Source organism: Elephas maximus, chromosome X (genome assembly GCF_024166365.1).
Source record: "Elephas maximus indicus isolate mEleMax1 chromosome X, mEleMax1 primary haplotype, whole genome shotgun sequence".
In the NCBI taxonomy this organism is placed as follows: Eukaryota; Metazoa; Chordata; class Mammalia; order Proboscidea; family Elephantidae; genus Elephas; species Elephas maximus.
In genome coordinates, this window is record NC_064846.1 from 76,045,877 (window position 1) to 76,069,212 (window position 23,336).

General features: G+C 40.9%; 1 protein-coding gene across 1 annotated transcript; it reads left to right on the top strand.

Moving 5' to 3' along the window:
* Window positions 1-532: 532 nt before the first annotated feature.
* Window positions 533-976, top strand: LOC126069392 (ubiquitin-conjugating enzyme E2 D2-like). The gene has a single exon (XM_049872724.1). It carries the CDS (start codon window positions 533-535, stop codon window positions 974-976), a length of 444 nt encoding a protein of 147 aa, XP_049728681.1.
* The last annotated feature ends 22,360 nt before the right edge of the window (window positions 977-23,336 follow it).

Here is a 23,336-nt window from a genome sequence, read left to right on the forward strand (position 1 = left end):
CTTTCCCAACCCCTCCCCCACCCCTTCCCCTGACTCCGACCCCGCCCCGCCCACCACAGTCATAACCCCGCCCCCAGCCCCGCCCCTGCCTGTGTCACCACCACGTGGTCAGCTGGGCTGCTGTGACCTCATAGAGAGGATTCCGGTCTGTTCCGGGGGGGTGGCCCCAATGTGGGCGGCAGGCGGCAGGGGCAGAGGCCGGCGGCCCGAAGCAGGGCCAGCAGTGTCTCCCAGCGTGCCGGGACAGCGCGACCACCAGGAGACGCGGCCTCCGAACAGCGGGGTCTCCAGACAGAGCAGCGGCCTCGAGCCACGGGTGCCCAGTCCCTCAGGTCAGGTGGAGCGCCCTTTTTCTTCCACCCTCGCCTTCCCTCCTCTCCGTCACCGTCCCCCTCAACACCCATTCCAGACCGCAGATCTCCGATCCGCCAGCTCCTCCGGTCACCTGTCCTGCTGCCTTGCTACCCCCGGGGCCGCCTTCTACCTGGTGTCATACCCTGCCCCAGAGACTGGCCACCACGCCTTGATGATCATGGCTCTAAAGCGCATCCACAAGGAGCTCCTCGACATGAACCGAGACCCCCCACCCCAGTGCTCGGCAGGTCCGGTGGGGGACGACATGTTCCACTGGCAAGCGACCATCATGGGGCCAAACGACAGCCCCTACCAGGGAGGGGTCTTCTTCCTCTCGATCCAATTTCCCACCGACTACCCATTCAGACCGCCCAAGATCGCCTTCACTACCAGAATTTACCATCCTAACATTAACAGAAATGGTAGTATTTGTTTGGATATTCTGCGGTCTGAGTGGTCGCCAGCACTCACCATCTCAAAAGTGCTGTTATCCATCTGCTCTATGCTGTGCGACCCCAACCCAGACGATCCTTTGGTTCCCGAAATTGCGAAGATCTACAAGAAGGACAGGAAGAAGTATGACAGAATAGCTCGGGAATGGACTCAGAAATATGCGATGTAACTTTAAAATAAAAACTAAGGTCATCGCCTTAATAACACCTTAATAATAAAGATGAGGAAATAGCAGTTGAACTGGTTGGCTTTTGACTCTTTTCTACGAAGTGCCATTGTCTCGCTTTTCTTTCTGAGCGTGTGCTCGCCTTTCATATCAGGGTTTGTGGGTGTGAGATACAGAGACCAATTTTAACCTAGTATAGGGTTGCTGTGAGTCCGAATCGACTGGACGGCAACAGGTTAGAGTTGGAAAACAAGTGAGAACAAAGAGGGGGTCGCGTAGGAGGAGGACAGTAGTTGCCCCGTCAGGTGGATTTATTTTTTTTTTCAGTGTGGAGTCTTTTAGAACTAACAACAGTTATGAAAACCTAGGTAAATATTACAAAGCTAGTTAAGTATTTATTTCATTCTGAAGAACTTATGTCTTCAAGGTTTTTTTTTTTTCCTCTACTTTTTACCAAGAAGATTAAAATTAATGCATATCTTCTATTTTAAGTTTAAGGCTTAAGTGGCCAAAAATGAAATAGATTAGGAGTTGTAAGAAAATAAACTGTGATGTGTTTTGCTCCTGTTTTTTCTCTACTTTTCACCCCTTCCATCTCCATTCTTTTGGGGCACTCTGCTTCTCTCCTACACTCTGGGTTCTATGTGGCTTCTTAATTAGTACATCCCTACTAATTGGAATTTGTCACGTTTTCTCAAGAACTGTGTAGGTTCTGAGATTTTATCCTGCTTGCAAGCCTACAAGTTAGCCTGCCAGTTGCCTAAATGTTGGCAGAATGACCCAAGACTCCTGGGTTAGAGACAAAGGACTTTATTAGTCACAGCATAGCAGGCAACGTGAGTTTCCCTTCACTAGCATTTATTCCCCTTGACCCCAAGTCCCATAGGGATGAGGTGGAGCTGACCAGGTGGATGCTGAACACAGGACTCATTTGTGTCACAGCTGAGCAACTCCAAATTTAGGATCCTTCCAACCTTTGAAAGGAGACTGATAGGAAACCTGCCCAGCATTTGCCTCAGAGAGAGACATTGTTTTTATTAACTTGTTCAGGAACCAAACAAATCTACTCTCTGCCCTGGAAGCATCCCTATCTTCCAAGGTCGTTTGCCATACAAACCTCTTTAACAAGAGAGTCCAGGACAAAGGCTGTTACAGGATGTGTAGAAACTCCATGGAAAATGGCACCCAACAGTTTCAGTTGCTTGGATCTAACTGGTTTTAAAGATGAAAGTTGATTTTATGAAAAGGCTTGTGTGTATTTGAAAATTCAATTGCTCCTTAAGAACTTATGCATTCATGAATGACTAACAAGTGTAATAAACAGATTACTACTATTGTTACATTTAAACATAATTTATAATAATTTACTCTTTTTAAGAGGTGGGAAGGGATTATTTTAAGGACATGAAAATATCAACTATAAGAACTTTAAAATATTTATCAAAATAAGACTGCAAACACATAGAATTTATTTCTATAACAAACCACTAAGAATAAGAACGCTCACTCTGTTAAAGTAGAAGTAAAGAGATTTATTGAGGGTAATGCAATTCATGAGCTGGGGAAGCACAGGAAAGAGAAGAATCTACCAAATACTCTCCCCTTCGAAGGGAGAAATGAGCCTTGTATATGGTAAGATGGGGAGCGTAAACACATGGTAGTGTACCACTAATAGTAAAATGGGGAGGAGTGGGGAAAGCCCATCAACACCATAATCAACAAACCCTTCCCAGAAAAGCCACTTGTTCACCCTCCCCCTTGTTTACTAAGAGCAGTTAATGTTTAGGAAAGCCTAGGGCTACATTCTCAGGAATGCTGAGGCAGGGGCTTTGGTCAAGCTACAGTCTGTTTCAGAATGGAGTCTAGTTAACAATACGGAGTTTGATTCAAAGCCAGGTTAGCTATCCTCTTCCAGCTAGGCGCCCAGTTTGGAGTATTCCTACACACCCCTCAAACAGAAACTTTCCCTTTTCCTGTACATTAAGGCAGTGTTGAGAAATAGAAATGCTCTATATCTGCAGTATTTAATACGATAGTCGCTAGTCACATATACTTATTGATCGCTTAAAATTTGTTGAGTGCAACCGGGCAACTGAATATTTTGTTGTTGTTGTTGTTGTTTAATTATTATTAATTTTAAACTAATATAGCCACTTATGGTCAGTGGCTATTGTGTCACAAAAGTGGAGTTTAAGGTAGGAAATAAATATGAGTAATTTTACTGTAATTCATGGAGCCAGTGACACAGCCTTAACATCTCAAGTGGACATGTTTACCATCCTGAGGGTAGATGTTCACTCTCACCAACCAGAAAAACTTTCAACCAGGAACTGCTCTGTGACATCACTTGGTAGGCTTTGCTATTGGACTCTCTCAGCTGGCTCCAGAGGCTTTTTCCCCAGGCTCCAGGACAGGTATGGAATGGCCTCAGCTTTTGGGCACCTCCAGCTACTCTACTCTGGCCCCAGATCTAGGCCGCCATCATAACAGTTTTTCCTGCAGAACTCCTCTCAGGGTGCCCCCTGCATTGGGCAGCCCCTGCTCTGGGCAGCCCCTGCTCTGTGGACAGCCTACTGCTCGGGGTGTCCCAGCTCTCAGACTATTAAAGTGCTCAGCTAGGGTTTGGTCCTTACATTCTGCTGCCACTGTGGGTCCACTCATTGTCTCCACAGTTTCTAATATGGTCTCAGCTGCTGCCTTCATTCCATTGCAGCTCTGAGTGTGTCACTACTCTCTTACCCGAGCCTGGGAGGGTCTTGGTTTTAAGACCTCATGTGCAAATCCATCCCCCTCCTAGATCTCTTTGATGAGGAGTCCCCAAAACCTCAGTGTTCCAGGTCCTCTTATATCAGCCAGTCTAATTACTGGGCATGGCTTTCTAGCCATTCCAAGTAAAAGTCAGTTACCAGATGGGACTCCCCAATGAATCTGGGTAAAGGTTAGACTGGGTGGGACCCTGCAGCCAATTCAGGTAAAGGTGTTATACTGGGCAGAACTCTTCAGCCAATATGGGTGAAGGGAAAACAGATTTTGTGAGGCCAAACATGTGTACCTCCATGTGATCCGTTACTTCACTACAGGTTACATTCTTATATAAGCTCCTGGCATGGAGCCACTATTGTCCACAACCACTATACAACATCTGTCCTCCCACTGTGGGATGCCAAGATCTGTTTTGGTCCTTTGGCTGCTACGAACCACTGAATGTAAGCCTCCTTAATATACGCCTTTGCTGCCACCCTCTGTTATGGAGACAAATTTCACATTACTGGTTCATGCTTAGACAATTGGTGAGCCAGCCAGGCAACCAAAGAAAAGGCGAGTAAGGAGGAAATCTCGGGTTGGCCAGTGACCACCATGTGGCGAGGCCTGGTCTGTATGCTTTTCTGCAGGGGAAATCCCAGGTTGGCCAGTGACCTCCATGTGGGGAGGTGTGGCCCGTATCCATTGATGTGGGGGATATGCCGGGCTGGCCACCAAAGCCCAACTAGCTGCCGAAGTGCTCATAAGAGCTTTGCAGAAGTTATAGTTGGAAAAAGATGTGCAGTAGTCATGTGAGGGCACAACTGATGTACTGAGCAGCCATACCTGCAAACAGGATGGACAACTAGAAATGTTTGCTCACATGTTTTTAAACATGTGAAATTCAAGGGCTGGGAGAACAATTCCCTAGCCATTGCTCAAAACCCTCCAACAATGGGACTAGAGATAGTTGGAGGGGCTAAGCAGGTCCCTGGCAGTGAGAACACACTGTAACACCCAGAGCAAAGCAAGAGTTAAAACAGCAGGAAAAAAATATAAAAAAGGAAAAAAAAAAAGCCCTTCAAGATTGCTTGTGTTAAGTGGCCTTGAAGAGATCTTGGAGGCTTTCTCTGGAATTCTCTGATAAATATCCCCGCCAAGGTAATCAAACAGCAACATAGTCACAGCTGCAATAGTAAGAGGAAAACTAAAATAGGAGGGCTCACCTCCATGTTACCAGGCAACTGGGCTGAACCCATGCTTGTTCTTGGTATAATAGAGGTGTGGTTCCACAAATCACTGAGGACTCTGCCAACTTTGTCCAGGTCTTCTCACTTTCAGAAACAACTAAGGCTGAGGATTAAGCCTTGGTCTTTCTTTCACCAGGGAGGACCAAAGACTTATGTTACAATTAAACTTCAATAAGGAAAACTTTTAGGTCTGATGTCAACATCATTGAGACCCTTGCCCAAGCTTGACTATGAATAAGTCCCTTCTGGGCCCCTAAAAACCACTATTGTGTGTATTGATGGTGCTGATGTATTAATGTACACTTCTGTAAGCTTTTGCCCCTCTAAGCCCTGACAGAAATTGCTGCCATTAGGTCCATTTTAGTGGAACACATGGAAACTATGACAGGGGCTATAGATAAATAGCTTGGCCAATTGATCTAGGCATTGACAACCCTCAGAATGACATATAAAGCACGGCTCTGTGGGAATGAGACATCTGGATATATATATCAGTTCTACTCCTGATAAGCTTTTGTTACTTGTGTGGATGGTTACCAGAAAAGCCCCTATGCTGAGAGGGGAAAACAACCAATGAGCAAGTCACTCTTGCCAACTTACTGCAGAGGCTGAGGCATCCTATGTTCCAATTCAAAGAGATATGCAACTGGCCATCTCATGGATTTAAGAGAGGACGGCCCATGGAGATTCACAAACCATCCCAGACTGGGCCTACCAGAATGGACTGTCACCGTCATCAGAAAATGCTGGACAGCACAGAAAAGCTAACCTGACCACAAAACCCTGGCCAAGGCTAAAACCTGTCCAGGGACAGATTCCAGAGCCAAAAGGCCAGGGCATTCTTGGCAGGTAAATCATATCTGAGCCTCTTATTCTATACAGAGGCTTCCACTGAATCTTGAATTAACTTTTCACACCCTACATCACTCCCAAGCCACAGGGGTAATTAAGCACTCCAATGGACAGGCTTAAATGGCTGATGGGAGGAGACAAGACAACCCCGGTCTGAACTATACATCTCAGGCAAGCAGTCTGGGGCCTCGATGCAGCAGTTCCCTGCAAGGGTATTTCTCGTTTGCACCACGTTTGATCAAACTGTCTATTCTATAAAATGTGTTTCTCTTGTTAACAACCATTACTGACAAAAGGTCTGGTTTCCCACAGAGGTCACTGCCTCAAGACTAGGACAGACAGCCTGGGTGGCTATTCCCAGGCAACCTTCATCTCAAGTCCCATGGGGAATAGTGGAGGGGGGAATTGTTAATGTTGAACATTCTCTTTTTCTTTCCAGATTACCTCACAATGATGGACAGGCCCCTCGTCCATGGCCCCAATGATACAGGCTTTTGCTAGAGCTACTAATCAGGCCAACTGTTGGCACTGTCAACACTTGACCCAAGATGATGACTCATCTCCCCACATTGTCCCAGTTGATTTGTCAACAAGGAAGACACCTCATGGACCAACTGAATGTGTAACCTAATCTACTCAGGAGATCATGTGGTGAATGAATATGGCCAACTCCATTACCTATGTAAAACATCGTTTTTAGTATGAAAGCTGCCTGTGGGGAGTGTGTCAACATTAGAAGGAAATTTCTCTTTGTGTGTTAAAAATGTAATCAGTATGAGACTGGATGGTTTGACTCTGAGAACAGTACTTTTAAGACTGAGTTTGACATTACTCTAGACAGGGAGAACTTGCAGAATATGACCAGGTGGTCTAGTATACATTGACTGACTACACCAAGTCTGAGTTAGCCTGGTCTGGCAATGGTAATACCTTATTCAATTGTGCTGAGAAAGGGAGCTTTTGTATTACTTGTACTGGAACGTGTGCTGTTCATATAATGTGCCATCTTGAAAGAAATATGTGGTTTTTACATAAATAAATCAGGACATGTTATACATACATAAGATTGGACAAATGCAACCCTTTGATCTATTCAGTTGGCTTAGATTAAGCCATAACTGGGGAGACTGGTTGGGATCTCTCCTCCAAGGAGACCTAATCAACCTTCTGGGGACAGTCCTACTAGTAACCCTCATTAAATGCTGCCTCAAATGATGTACAGATATAACATCCACCAGAGTTACGCACCAAACATTCTGCACAACCTCCAAAATGGGTGATTGGCATATCAAGGCTTGGTACTGTTTTGCTTCTTTTTCTGGCACCTTGATGGGAATCAACGGGTGGACTGTTGGGGTAATGGTCTGCCTTTATGCCTCCCCACTCAACCCGCCTAATAAAGGCCTTGGGCCCAGAGCATTTTCTGATAAGGAGGCTGGGAATTGAGTTGTCTTCTCTCTCCTAGTTCCTTGTCCTTATCACAGAAGCCTGCCCCCTGCTCTGGGCATACAGTAACTTTTTGTGTCTCTTGCACATGCGCAGCCACCACATGGGACCTGGTCAACCACACTTCTCTATCTGCTCCCGGCGGGGAAGGAATGGGGTCTTTTGTACTATGGCACAAGAGTGCCAGATTGTAAGAGTCAGCTTTGGGGAGTGGGGGTGGACTGAAGGGGAAACAATTTATGAGGCCTAACATGAACATCCCCATGTGGTCCGCTAGTTCACTACAGTTTTCATTCTTATGTAAGCCCTTGGCATGGACCCACTATAGTCCACCACCACTATAAAACCTCTGCCCTTCCACTGCAGGGTGTTGAGATCTGCTTTGGTCTTTAGGCTTCCAGGGACCACTGCCTCATAAGTAAGTCTCCCTAATACACTCCTTTGCTGCCACACTGCAGTTGCCCACCTGTTTCTTTGATCTCTAGGCACCCTCCATTTTTGGAGGCAAATTTCACATTACTTGTCCATGCCTGGAGAGTGAGTAATGATTGGTCACCAGGTGGGGCTCCCCAGAGAATCTTAGTAAAAGTCACACTGCTGGGACTCCCCAGCCAATCTGGGTAAAGGTCAGTTACTGAACAGGACTCTAGAACCAAGACCAAAAGGCCAAATTGCTTTTGGGTAAGTTTATTCCATACCCAGTACCAGTTAAATTAAATTAGAAATCACCCTACTCCACAGTGACCTCATGGTAACTAATAACATATTCAAAGACTCTATTTCCAAAAAAGGTCACATACACAGGTGGGTGGGGTTAGACTGCAACATATCCTTCTGAGGAACACAATACAATCTTAAACAATCCTCCTTCTGACCTCCCCAAATCCATGTCCTTCCCATGTGCAAAATGCATTCACCCCATCTGTCTTAATTTCTTAATGTTGCTATAATAGAAATACTACGAATGGGTGGCTTTAAAGAATAGAAATTTATTTTCTCAGTTCAGGAGGCTATAAGTTTGAATTCAGCGTACTGGCTCTAGGGGAAGACTATCTTACTGTCAGCTCTGGGGGAGGATCTTTGTCTCTTTCAGCTTCTGTTCTTCGATTCCTTGGTGATCTTCAGGTGGTATGTATCTCCCTCCTTTTGTTCCCGCTTTCTTCTGTGCCCAACCTGCTCTTTTATATTTCAAAAACGATTAGCTGAAGAAATAGCCTACACGGATATGGCCTCATTAACTATTCCCAAATGGGATTACATCTACAGGTAGAGGGTTCAGGATTTACAATACATATTTTGGGGGGTCAGAATTCAATTCATAACACCATCTTAACATCTGCGCGAGTTCGAACCCATCCCAGCATCAACTCTGAGACAAAATCTCATCTTTCAAATAATCTGTATCAGATATAAGTGAGACTGTTTATATGATCCATCCTGGAGGAAAATTCCTCTCCATCTGCGGACCTGTGAAACCTAGAATAGAACATATCTACTTCCAAAACACAATGGTGGCAGAGGCTTAGGTAGACATTTCCACTCTAAGATGGAGAAATTGGGGGAAAGAAGGGCCAATGGGTCCAGTATAAGTCCAAAACCCAGCAGGGCAAGTTTAATTGGATTTCAAGGCTTGAAAATAATCCTCTTTGTCTGAATACTCTGTCTACCAGCCCCTCTGACCTTGATAGTGGCCCCATGAGGAGGTGGCCCTCCCCTCTGGAAGAGAGGAGGTGGCCCCGCCCTCTGGAACCAATGAGGTGGCCCTGCTCCCTGGTAAGAGGAGATGGCTGCCCTGCCCCTCAGGCCTGTGCCCTATAGGCCAATGGTAGCTACAACACTCTTGCCAACCTTTGAACCACCTTTGTTGTTGTTATTGTTAGGTGCCTTCCAGTTAATTCCGACTCATGGCGGATCCCATGTGACAAAGTCGAACTACCCCATAGGGTTTTCTATGCTGTAATCTTTACAGGGGCATATCACCAGGTCTTTCTCCCTGGAGTGGTTGGCTTAGCAACCAAGAGCTTAACCTTTGCACCACCAGCGCTCCTTGAATGAGCCTTAGGATTTTTCTTTTCTTGAAAGAGGAGGATGTTCAGAGCTGAGTAGCTCTACCAGCCTCTTTCTTGTCTGAAGACTCCCAGGCGTCCAACAACCTTACTTCATTTCATCCCATCTCTGTCCCCTTCAGTCTAAGCTGGCAGCCTTTCTGCTGAGATAGTCGATTAGATCCATAAAGCACACACTTCATCTCTTTGGCAAATGGTTAATCAGCCACAGTATTGGTGTTCTCTCCAGAGCATGTTTTCACAATACTGATAGGCTGAGAATTTTCTGAACTTTCAAATTCTGTTTTCTTTTTAAAATTTATTTATTGTGCTTTAGGTGAAAGTTTACAGATCAAGTCAGTCTTTCATACAAAAAGTATGCACACCTTACTGTGAACACCTAGCTGCTCTCCTCTTAATAAGACAACACATTCCTCCTCCCCACCCTGTATTCCCCGTGTCCATTCAACCAGCTCCTGTCCGCCTCTTCCTTCTCATCTCGCCACCAGATGGGAGTTACCCACATACTCTAAAGTGTGTACTTGAGCCAAGAAGCTCACTTCTCACAAGTATCATTGTGTATCTTATAGTCCAGGCCAATCCCTGCCTGTAGAGTTGGCTTGGGAATGGTTCCAATCTTGGGCTATCAAAGGGTCTGGGGACCATAACCATCAGTGTCCTTCGGTCTGTCAGACCATTAAGGCTGAACTTTTTACAAGAATTTGAGATCCGCATCCCACTGTTCTCCTCCTCCATCAGGGATTCTCAGTCAGGGCAGTCAGTGGCGGTACCCAAGAACCATTAAGTTCTTCCATTCTCAGACTGATGGAGTCAGGTTTATGTGGCCCTTTCTGTCTCTTGGGCTTATTCCTGTGTCTTTGGTGTTCTTCAGTCTCCTTTGCTCCAGGTGGGTTGAGACCAATTGATGCATCTTAGATGGGGGCTTGCTAGTATTTAAGACCCCAGACTCCTCTCACCAAAGTGGGATGCAGAACGTTTTCTTAATACATTTTGTTATGCTAATTGACCTAGATGTCCCCTGAAACCATGGTCCCCAGATGCCCGTCCCTGTTACTCTGCCCTTTGAAATGTTTGGTTGTATTCAGGAAACTTCTTTCCTTTTGGCTTATTCCAGTTTTACTGACTATGCCTGTGTTGTGTCTTGCCCTTCCCTTCACCGAAAAAAAATTTATGCCTGCTATCTAGTTTTTTTTTTTTTTATCTGGTTAGTGAATATCCCTCTACCTCCCTGCCCACCCTCAACCATCAAAGAATATTTTCTTCTCTGTTTAAACTTTATCTAGAGTTCTTATAATAATGGTCGCATACAATATTTGTCCTTTTGTTACAACTGACTAATTTCACTCAGCATAATGCCTTCCATATTCCTCCATGTGATGAAATATTTCACAGATTCATCATTGTACTTAATGGTTATATAGTATGCCGTTGTGTGAATATACCATAATTTATGTATCCATTGATCCCATGATGGGCACCTTGGTTGCTTCCATCTTTTTGTTATCATAAACCATGCTGCAATAAACATGGGTGTGCATATATCTGTTTGTGTAAAGTCTCCTATTTCTTTAGTGTATATTCCAAGGAGTGGAATTGCTGGGCTGTATGGTAGTTCTATTTCTAGCTTTTTGAGAAACCCCCAAAGTCAATTTCCAAAGTGATTTTACCATTTTACATTCCCACCAACAGTGTATAAGTGTTCCAGTCCCTCCACAACCTCTTCAACATATATTATTTTCTTTTTTTTTTTTTTTTTTGGATTAATGCCAGCCTTGTTGGGGTGAGATGGAATCTCATTGTAGTTTTGATTTGTGTTTTTCTAATAGCTAATGATTGTGAGCATTTTCTCATGTATCTGTTAGCAGCAGCCTGAATGTCTTCTTTGGTAAGGTGCCTGTTCATATCTTTTGCCCATTTTTTAATTGGGTTACTTGCCTTTCTGTTGTTAAGCTTTTGCTGTATCATGTAGATTTTAGAGATCAGACACTGGTTGGAAATGTCACAGATAAAAACTTTTTCCCAATCTGTAGGTAATCATTTTACTCTTCTGGTGAAGTCTTTGGATGAGCATAGGTGTTTGACTTTTAGGAGCTCTCAGTTATTTAATTTCTCTTTTGCTGTTTGTACATTGTTAATAATGATTTGTATACTGTTTATGCCATATATTAGGGCTCCTAGCATTGTCCCTATTTTTTCTTCCATGATCTTTATCATTTTAGATTTTATATTTAGGTCTTTGATCCATTTTGAGTTAGTTTTTGTGCATGGTGTGAGGTATGGGTCTTGTATCATTTTTTTTCCAGTTGGATATCCAGTTGTACCAGCACCATTTGTTAAAGAGACTGTCTTTTCCCCATTTAACAGATTTTGCACCTTTGTCAAATATCAGCTGCTTATATGTGGGTGGATTTATGTCTGGATTCTCAATTCTGTTCCATTGGATTACATATCTGTTGTTGTACCAGTACAAGGGTGTTTTGACTATTGTGGTGGTATAATATGTTCTAAAATCAGGTAGAGTGAGGCCTCTCACTTTGCTCTTCCTTTTCAGTAACGCTTTACTTATCCAGGGCCTCTTTCCCTTCTGTCTGAAGTTGGTGATTTTTTTCTCCATCTCATTGAAAAACGCCACTGGTACTTGGATTGGGATTGCACTGTATCTATAGATCGCTTTGGATAGAATAAACATTTTTACAATGTTGAGTCTTCCCATCCATGAGCAAGGTATATTTTTCCACTTACGTAGGTCTCTTTTGGTTTCTTGCAGTAGTGTCTTACAGTTTCCTTGTATAGGTCTTTTACTTCTCTGGTTAGATATATTCCTAAGTATTTTATCTTCTTAGGGGCTATTGTAAATGGTATTGATTTGGTGATTTCCTCTTTGACATTCTCTTTGTTGGCGTAGAGGAATCCAACTGATTTTTTTGTATGTTTATCTTGTATCCTGATACTCTGCTGAGCTCTTCTATCAGTTTCAGTAGTTTAATTGAGGATTCTTTGGGGTTTTCTGTGTATAAGGTCATGTTATCTGCAAATAGAAATACCTTTACTTCTTTTCCCATTTGGATGCCGTTTATTTCTTTATCTAGCCTAATAGCTCTGGCTAGGACCTCCAGCACAATGTTGAATAAGAGTGGTGATAAAGGGCATCCTTGTCTTTTTCCTGTTCTCAAGGGGAATGCTTTCAGTTGCTCTTTGTTTAGGATGATGTTGGCTGTTGGCTTTGTATAAATGCCCTTTATAATGCTGAGGAATTTTTCTTCTATTCCTATTTGCTGAGAGTTTTTATCATGAATGGGCGTTGGACTTTGTCAAATGCCTTTTCTGCATCAATTGATAAGATCACGTGGTTCTTGTCTTTTTTGTTTTATTTATGTGATGGATTACGTTAATTGTTTTTCTAATGCTGACGCATCCCTGTGTACCTGCTGTGAATCCCACTTGGTCACGGTGAATTATTTTTTTATATTTCGTTGAATTCTGTTGGCTAGAATTTTGAAGATTTCTGCATCTAAATTCATGATGGATATTGGTCTGTAGTGTTCTTTTTTTGTGGTGTCTTTACCTGGTTTTGTTATCAGGGTTATGCTGGCTTTGTAGAATGAGTATGAGAGTATTCCATCCTTTTCTGTGCTCTGAAATACCTTTAGTAGTAGTGGTGTTAACTCTTCTCTAAAAGTGTGGTAGAATTCTCCAGTAAAGCTGTCAGGGCCAGGGCTTTTTTTTGTTGGGTGTTTTTAAATTACTTTTTCAATCTTTTCTTCTGTTATGTGTTTATTTACTTGTTCTGCCTCTGTTTTTGTCAGTTTAGGTAGATGGTCTATTTCTAGAAATTTGTCCATTTCCTCTAGGTTTTCAAATTTGTTATAGTGCAATTTTTCGTAGTATTCTGTTATGATTCTTTTGATTTCGTTTGGGTCTGTTATGATATCACCAGTCTCATTTCTTATTTGGGTGATTTACTTCCTCTCCTTTTTTTTCTTTTATCAGCCTGGCCAATGGTTTATCGATTTTGTTGATCTTTTCAAAGTACCAGCTTTTTGTCTTGTTAACTCTCCTGATTGTTTTTCTGTTTTCTATTTCATTTAATTCTCCTCTAATTTTTATTATTTGCTTTCTTCTGGTGCATGAGTGTTTCTTTTGTTGCTCTGTTTCTATTTGTCCAACTTGTAGAGATAATTCTTTGATTTTGGCCCTTTCTTCTTTTTGTGTGTGTGCATTTATTGATAGAACGTGACCTCTAAGCACTGCTTTAGCTGTGTCCCAAAGGTTCTAATAGGAAGTCTTTTCATTCTCATTGGACTTTACGAATTTCTTTATTCCGTCCTTAATTTCTTTTATAATCCAATCATTTTTGAACAAAGCATTGTTCAGTTTCCATGTGTTTGATTTCTTTTCCCTGTTTTTTTTCAGTTATTGACTTCTAGTTTCATGGCTTTATGGTCAGAGAAGATGCTTTGTTATATTTCAATGTTTTGGATTCTGTTAGGTTTTAATTTATGGCCTAATATGTAGCCTATTCTAGCGAATGTTCCATGTGCATTGGAAAAGAAAGTACACTTGGGTGCTGTTGGATGGAATGTTCTGTATATGTCTATGAGGTCAAGTTGGTTGATTGCAGCATTTAGCTCTTCTGTGTCTTTATTGGAAACCCTGGTGTCATAGTGGTTAAGTGCTACAGCTGCTAACCAAAGGGTTGGCAGTTCGAATCCTCCAGGAGCTCCTTGGAAACTCTATGGGGGCAGTTCTACTCTGTCCTATAGGGTCGCTATGAGTCGGAATCGACTCAACAGCACTGGGATTTTGGGTGTCTTTATTGAGAATCTTTCTAGAAGTTTTGTCCACTGAAAGTAGTGTGTTGAAGTATCCTACTATTATTGTGGAGCTGTCTATGTCACTTTTCAATACTGTTAAAACCCAGAAAAAAAAATCTGGGTGCTGTTGAGTCAATTCCAACTCATAGCAACCCTATAGGACAGAGTAGAACTGCCCCATAGAGTTTCCAAGGAGTGCCTGGTGCATTTCAACTGCTGACCCTTTAGTTAGCAGCCATAGCACTTAGCCACTATGCCACTATGACTATTTAGTCCCCCTTTATTGATTTAATGTTGTCATCTTTTACATAATGACATCTCTGATTCCCTGTTTTAAGCATTTTTTTTATCTTGACTTATTTTTGTGATTTCCCTATCTGGGTTGATATCTGGTTGCTCTGTCCTGTGTTCTAGTCTTAGGATGATATCTGATATCATTGTTATTCTAACCAAAGTATTCCCTTTAGTATTTCTTGTAGTTTTTTTGGTTTGTTTTTTGCAAATTCCCTAAACTTCTGTTTATCTGGAAATGTCCTAATTTCGCCTTCATGTTTGAGAGACTGTTTTGCTTGGTATATGATTCTTGGCTGGTGATTTTTCTCCTTCAATGCTTCTATGTATATCTTATTGTCTTCTTTGGTGGCGTAGTGGTTAAGTGCTACGGCTGCTAACCAAAGGGTCAGCAGTTCGAATCTGCCAGGCGCTCCTTGGAAATACTATGGGATAGTTCTACTCTGTCCTATAGGGTTGCTATGAGTTGGAATTGACTCAACAGCACTGGGATTTTTTTATTGCCTTCTTGCCTGTGTGGTTTCTGACTAGTAGTCCGAGCTTATTCTTATTGACTCTCCTTTGTACCTGACTTTTCATTTATCCCTGGCCACTCTTAAAATTTTCTCTTTTGGCAAGTTTGATTATGCCTTGATGACTTTGTTTTGGGATCTACCTTGTATGGGGTTCCATGAGCATCTTGGATAGATATCTTTCAAGATGTCAGGGACATTTTCTGCCAACAAATCTTCAACAATTCTCTCTGTATTTTCTGTTATCCCTCCCTGTTCTGGTACTCCAATCACTTGTATGTTATTTCTATTGATAGAGTCCCACATGATTCTTAGGGTTTCTTCATTTTTTTTTTTAATTATTTTGTCTGGTTTTTCTTCGAATATATTGTTGCCAAGTCTTTCATCTTCAATCTCTCTAATACTCACTTCCATTTCCTCAATTCTGCTCCTCTGGCTTTCTACTGAGTTGCCTACGAAATTTTATTGTTGATCTTCTGAGTTTCTGATTGCTGTCTGTTTATGGATTCTTGCAGCCTATTAAACTTTTCATTATGTTATTGAATAATCCTCTTAATTTCCTTGATTGATTTGTCTGTGTGCTCTTTGGCCTGTTCTGTGTTTTGCCTGATCTCTTTCCTGATGTCTTGAAGAATTCTGTATATTAATCTTTTGTATTCTACATCTGGTAATTCCAGGAATACATGTTTATCTGGAAAATTCCTTGATTCTTTGTTTTGGGGGTTTGTTTAAGCAATCATGGTCTGCTTCTTTATGCAATTTGATATCATCTGTTGTCTCCGAGCCATCTACAAGTTATTGTATTAATTTATTTTATGTTTTCTCACTTTGTCCTAGCTTCTTTCTTTGTTTTGTTTTGATGTACCCAAATAGGCTACTAGAGTGAGCTAACTTGGTTACTGGAGCCTTTGAAGCACTAATGTCCTGTCACCAGGTGGCTAGAGCAGTTATCAGGTATGTGAGCCTAGGAGTCCATTCATTATTCTTGTATAGATTCAGCTCAGGTGTCCAGGTAGTTGGTCACCTAGTGTGTGGTGCAGGGTCTCACCTACGATCTTAGAGGAGCAGTGGTGATTGGTGTATGTAGTTTTCTCATTGCAGCAGGGAGTCACACTCTGAGGAAGGCAGGGGGCTGACAACCTTACCCAGAGTATCTGTGAGGAAGGTACATTCCTGCTGTCTAGAGTGCTGTGGTGGGTAGGCTCTGCAGCTGTACCATAGGCACCCAATGCTTTTAACGGTAAGGACTGGGAGGCACTACTTATCCTTGGACCCCTGTCACAGGTGGCTAAATGGCATGGGTAGAGCCTCCATTCCTCAGGCTCCTGCTGTGGGTAGGTGAGGGCCCTGTTTAATAAGCAGAGCGGTATCAGAAGTCAAAAACCCGCCTTTCCACTGCACAGCTGAAACAGTAACAGTCAGGCTTCAAACAGATTTGCACTTGCAATATAGTAGCCAGATCTTATCTGCTGTAATGGGGCCACCTGGATCCATGCAGGGGTGAGAGACAAAGCCTGTGGATCACTCCTACCTGGACAGGGAGCTGCTTCTGCTCTGAGTTTCCAGGTTAGGGGAGTCAGCAAAGTATTTTTTCCCCTTTTGTTATTTTTTTTTCCTTCTACAAGGCCAGGAGAATGGCTCATGGAGTGCAGCAGAACCTATCTCAGGCCCAGGGAAATCAACTGTTACTGAAGTCAGCTGGGGCAGAAGGAGGGGGGATGAGATAGATGGGAAAGAGTTCTTTCAACAGGAGAAGCTGTTAGATCTGTGAGGTAAATTAGACAAAATCACTTATCTTGTGCCGAGAATTCTGTTTTATCTCAGATTCCAGAGACATGTATAGACTCTGTGCACTGGCTTGGTCCTGCCGTGTTGGTGTCAGGGGATTAGGGCTGTGTCAACTCATTTGCCTTCTTTTGCTGAAGCAGCTGTGTTCTGAATGTCACCACCAGCCCCGCCACGATTATGCCAAGGGATCAGAGGTGCACCACTTTCTTGCCTTCTTTCACTGAAGCAGCCACATCCTGAATGCCACAGCCAGCCCTGCTGCATTTGCACCAGGGAATCAGGGCTGAGGTGCTCCAGCTGACTTGGCAATTCCTCACTGCTTCTGCACTGCCCCTCCCTGTCAGTCAATCTAATTTCTTAACTTTGCCTTTGATACTCAGGATTCCTAGCTGTCATATATATAATAGATTCACTTGTTTTGGGGGGTCTTTGTTGTAAGAGGGACCACTGGAAGGGTCTGACTATTCCACCATCTTGGCCATGCCTCAGAATTGATCTGTTTTCTTTTTTCTTAACAATTCAGTCCTCAATTTATCTCTTAGGCTGGAAACTCTAGCAGGATATCTATATTACAGTATTTAGGCAGAATTCTTATCTTGGAAACCTCAATTTTTGCTCTTCAGGTCTTCCGCTAATTAGATCAGGCCCATTCACATTATGGAGAGCAATCTCCTTTACTTAGATTCAACTGATTATTGGTGTTAATCACATCAACAAAATATCTTTACAGCAACATCTAGACTAGCGTTTGATCAAACAACTGGGCACCATAGCCTAGCCAAATTGATACATAAAATTAACCATCACAGGGCCTATAAAAGCTAGAGATTACTTCCTTAGCTGAGATCCTGGAAGAGCAGAGAGAACCTGGCAATAGGATTGCAGGGGTGTCCTAAAAGACTAAAACTCAGGGCCACTTCAGCCACCTTGAAAAAGAATGAGGATTTTGGTGACATGGTATATTGAGCATTGATGTTTTTATGATCAGAGGTAGTGAGGAAAAACCATGAGTGTTGGAATAAAAACCTGTGCTCTAAATTCAACTCCACGATTACTAGTTGTATGGCACTGGACAAACTACTTAACCTGACTGATTCTTAGTTTCTTCCAGAATTAAAGGAGAATAGTATTTTTTTAGTATCTCTAATATCTTCTAGAGTTATAAGAAGTAAGATATGGAAAATACCTAATCTATGATATTAAATATACATTCAATTAATGAGAGTTGTATTTATTATTTTTCCTTATTTGACTTTTTTTCAAGTAATTTTGTGCTGATGGTGCTAGTGAGATGATTGGACTGGCTAAATCTATATTTCAGATATTCCCAGCATGGCTGGAGAAGGGAGGCAGAGTTTAGGAGAAATCAGCTATTTTCTGTCTGTGAATTAACTTGATTTGGGAATTCATGAAAAAGTGCATTGATGGGGATATCACACAAATTATCTCCCCTCCCCCCACTTTTTCTTAGCCATAAACACAAACTTTAGAGTACACAAAAATCACCTTGCAGGCTTGTTAAAAATGCAGACTCTGGGGGCCCACCACCAAAGGCCTCTAGAAGGACCCAATAATCTGTATTTACTATCATCAAAAATTATTTTTAAGAAGGTGGAAAATAATCATTAGATTTCATTGTACATATTGAGCTATTTGTCATTAAAAAAGGTAAGAACTTGCATTGTTAGTACAGATTGTCAAGGTTTAAGGAAATTTTGACATCTCAGCATATGTCTTCTCCAAGTGAAAAAATTTTTTTACAGAAAAATGCTAAAATTAGCTGTATTGGAAATATTCAAACCCATTTATGCTCATAGACATAGCTTAAATATTTTGTAGATTCACAAATAGGAGAATTTGAGCTGTTTATCTGTGATATAAATTATGAGAGTTAGTAATTAAGAATGCTCCTGAGTTCAACAAATGGTGAGTCAACTAATGTTTATTTTGAAAATTCTTGGATTAGCCCTTGAAAATAATATTGTTTGCCATTTAAAATATCAGCTGAGTTATCTTCATTCATCTCTACTTACACGTAAGAAGTAGTATTGCCTTAATAAATCTGTAAAGATGTGATCCATTTCTGTTTGGAAATCTCAGCAAGGTTACTCTGAGAATTGAAAATATGGACTATTTTACTAAATGACTATTTTACTAAATTTCCCTTCACACTCACACAAAATTACCCTAGATAACTACGTGACTAAATCCTTGGAAGCATTTCATGCTTATACTAAGGGACCACAAAGTAGCAGGGATTTCTAAACTAAAGTGAGAAAATTAAACATTCTTTGAGCATGTCCTATTTGATAAGCATTTTTTAAGTGTTAATCCATATCTTCTCTAGTTATACTCAGCTAGAAATACTGAAAGCCAACCAGTCCTGGCATGTGGATGGAAAGCGGGGTGTGATATTAGGTAACTATATCTGAGTTGAGCTTCAAGGTATGAGTAGGAGTTCATCAAGTGTATAAGGAGTAGAATGGGTGTTATTGATTGTTGTTGCTAGCTGCCAAAGAGTCCATTCCAACTCATGGCTACCCCATGCAATCACAGTAAAACTGCCCCATAAAATTGTCAAGGCTGAGAACTTTCAGAAGAAGATCACCAGGTCTTTCTTTCAAAGAGCCACTGAGTAGTCTAGTGCTTAACTATTTACACTCTCTTTTGATAGAAGGAACATAATGCAAAGGTATAAAGGCATGTGAATAAGAAATAGCTTTTCATTTAATATGACTAGACCACAGATTATTGGCAAGGCAGCCAGAGGCCTGAACACAGATGGTCTTAAATGCCATTCTAAAGGGAAGTTTGACTTTATCCTATAAGTGGTAAAGAGCCATAAAATAATTTGAGTAGAAGAACGATATAGTCGGTTTTGCATGTTAGAAAAATCATTCTGAGATCAGTATGGAAAATCAATTTCAGGAGTCAGGATAGATAATGAGATTAGTTAGGATGCTATTTTAAGAATCCAATTGAGTGATAATCAGGGTCTGAATGAAAGTAGTGTTAAAGATACAGACGACAGAGCAGACATGAAAGATTTTTAAAAATATAGAATGGACAAAATTTAGATATTACTTTCATGGTAGGGTGGAGAGTGACATGAGAGAGGGTTATCTGGAACAATGGTTCTCAAAGTGTGGTCCCAGGATGCTCTGATTCCTTAAAACCTTTCAGGCAGTCCACATGGTCTTCCCTTTTCCAACTACATGTCTGCATGAGTACAGATTTTCTTCACATACTTCAAGCAAAACAACATATTAAAGTAGCTTGAATGAAGAAGCACATTTAAGAATCCAACGGTCTTCTATTAAGTCAGAAATATTTACAAAAATGTAAAACAATAACTTTTCTCTCATGAAATATTTTTTGTTAGAGAAAATATAGTTAATTTACTAAAAAGTGTGTTATTTATGTTAGAGTGTAATGGGTTTATTGTCATTTTTAAATAATTTAAAATTTCTTAGTTTTAATTTCTATTATGGTAAATATCAGTATATATGGTGGGCTGGGTTATGGCAAATATCATATAACTAATATCTCGTTGGGGTAATCACTTATTTTAAGAGTGTAACGGGTTTCTGAAGCCAAAACTTTGAGAAACTCTGATCTAGAGTGAATTCTATATTTCTTACTTTATCAGCTAGGAAGATGTTGTCTTTTTCTAAAGTAGGGAACACAAGTGTAGCAAGTTTCTGGAGGGTAAGTGAGGAATTCAGATGACATGGATATGTTGAGTGAGATTGTATTTCTGTGACACATTTAGATGACACCTATATTGACCAGGTTATTGGGTATGGGGCCTAGGAAATAGGCTTGGGCTGGGTTTATAGGTTTAAGAGTCATTGGCGTTCACATGAAAAACATAACTGTGTGCATACATAAAATGGTCTTGCTGACACTAGGGGAAATAGGAGTCTCTAAATTTTTTTTTTTTTTCCATATCTTAGAGATTTCCTTAACAGAGAAAATGAGGGGAGAAGCACACTGCTTTAAAAAGAAATTAGATTTCCCTAATGACTAATGATGTTGACCATCTTTTCATGTGCTTTTTGGCCATCTATATATCTCCTTTGGTGAGATGCTTCTTCAAGTTCTTTGTGCATTTTTTGATGGGGTTGTTTGTCTTTTTGTTAGTAAGTTATAAGAATTCTTTATGTATTATGGAGATTAAACCCTTATCCAATATACGGTTTCCGAACATTTTCTTCAATCAGTAGATTGTCTCTTTACTTTCTTGATAAAGTCCTTTGACGAACAAAATTTTTTTATTTTAATGAGGTCCCATTTATCTATTTTGTCTTTTGCTACTCATCCTTTTGTTGTTATATCTAATAAACCATTATTAAAAACTAAGTCCCATAAAGAAAACCAAAGACACAAGGAAAATATTAGCCCAAAGACTAAAGGACCACATGAGCCAGAGGCTCCACCAGCCTGAAACCAGAAGAACTAGATGGTGTCCAACTACCACCAATGACTGCCCTGACTGGGATTACAACAGACAGAGGAGAAAAATGAAGAACAGAATTCAAATTCACATAAAAAGAGCAGACTTACTGGTCTGACAGAGACTGAAGGAACCCCTGAAACTATCCCCCAGATGCTCTGCTAACCCAGAACTGCAACCATTCTTGAAGACTACTTTTCAAAGATTAGATAGGCCTATAAAAAAATAAATAACTGAGGAATGTGCTTCTTAGTTCAATCAAATATATGAGAACAAATGGGCAGCTCCTGTCTAAAAGCAGGACAAGAAAGCAGGAAGGGACAGGAACCGGACTAATGGCCACAGAGAACCCAGGGTGGAAAGCGGGGCATTCTGTCACATTGTGGGGAATACAACCAAAGTCAAAAAACCATATGTGTATAAATTTTTGAATAAGAAATTAACTTGACTTGTAAACTTTCACTTAAAGTACACACACAAAAAAAAACTAAGTTCCAAAGCATTACCTCTATATTTTCTTCTAAGAGTTTTATGGTTTCAGTTCCTACATTTAGGTCTTTGATGTATTTTGAATTAATTTTCATATATGGTGTGAGGAGCCCTGGTGGCATAGTGGTTAAGAGCTCAGCCGCTAACCAAAAGGTCAGCAGTTTGAATCCACCAGCTGCTACTATAAACCCTATGGGGCAGTTTTACTCTGTCATATAGGGTCCCTATGAGTCAAAATCAACTCTACGGCAATGAGTTTTTTATATGGTGTGAGGTGTGGGTACAGGTTCATGGTTTTGCCTGTGGAAATCCAGTTGTCCCAGCACCATTTAGTAAAGAGACTATTCTTTCCCTATCAAATGGCCTTAGCATCCTTGTCAAAATCAATTGAAGATAGATGTACAGGTTTATTTCTGGGCTCTCAATCTTATTCCATTGGTCTATATGTCTATCATAATTCCAGTACCAGGCTGTTTTGATAACTGCAGCTTTATAATATGTTTTGAGATTGGGAAATACTTGTTCTCCTACTTTGTTCTTCTTTTTCAAGACTGCGTTGGTGATTTGGTGGCTCTTGCAGTTCCATAAACGAGCCCTGGTGGTGCAGTGGTTAAGCACGTGGCTGCTAACCAAAAGTTCAGTGGCTCAAACCCACCAGCTACTCCATGGGAGAAAGGAGTGGTAGTTTGCTTCCATAAAGATTACATCCTTGGAAACCTCACGAGATAGTCTACTCTATCCTATAGGGTCTTTATGAGTCAGAATCAACTCGATAGCAATGGGTTTGGTTTTGGTTTTTTGCAGTTCCATATAAATTTGAGGATCAGCTTCTCCTTTTCTGCAAAGAAGGCTGTTGGAATTTTTGATGGGTACTGTATTGAATGCAAAGATTGCTTTAGGTACTATTGACATCTTAACAATATTAAGTATCACTATCCATGAGCAGAGAATGTCCACTTTATACTCACTAGGGTGGCCATGATTAAAAAAGAGTGAAAAATAACAGGTGGTGGTGAGGATGTGGAGAAATTGAAATCATCATCCATTGCTGATGGGGTTGTAAAATGGTATGGCCTCTGTGAAAAACAGTTTGACAGTTTCTAAAAAATTTAAACATAAAATTATAATCCAGCAATTCCACTCCTAGGTATATACTCAAAATAATTTAAGCAGGAACACAAACAGATACTTGTTCACTAATGTTCATTGCAGCACTATTCACAATAACCAAATGGTGAAAACAACCCAAATATAACACTTTGTTCAATATAACAATAGCAACAATAGAGTGGAGAATTATAACTTAAGGGTTAGTGAAATATATGACAATAGTGTCACAAGGGTGGGAGAGAGAAATTGGAATTTTACATTATAATGTACCTGCACTACAAATGAGCAGTACTACTATAAAGTAGACTTAGATTGGCTGTAAATGTATATTGTAATTGTATATTGTAAACTATGCATATTACAAACACTAGTGTAACAGGTCTAAAAAAAGTAAAAAGAAGTATAATTTATATTCTGAGGAGAGAAAATAGAATTATATAAAAGGTTCAGTTAAAACCAGAAAAGGAAAAAGAAAGTGAAAAACAAAAACAAAAAAATAAAACAAAACACTACAACAACAAAAAAGGAACAAAGGCAACAAATATGA

Bases quoted from the DNA above. Each gene is read 5' to 3' on its own strand.
- LOC126069392 (XM_049872724.1), top strand. From the start codon at position 533: ATGGCTCTAAAGCGCATCCACAAGGAGCTCCTCGACATGAACCGAGAC.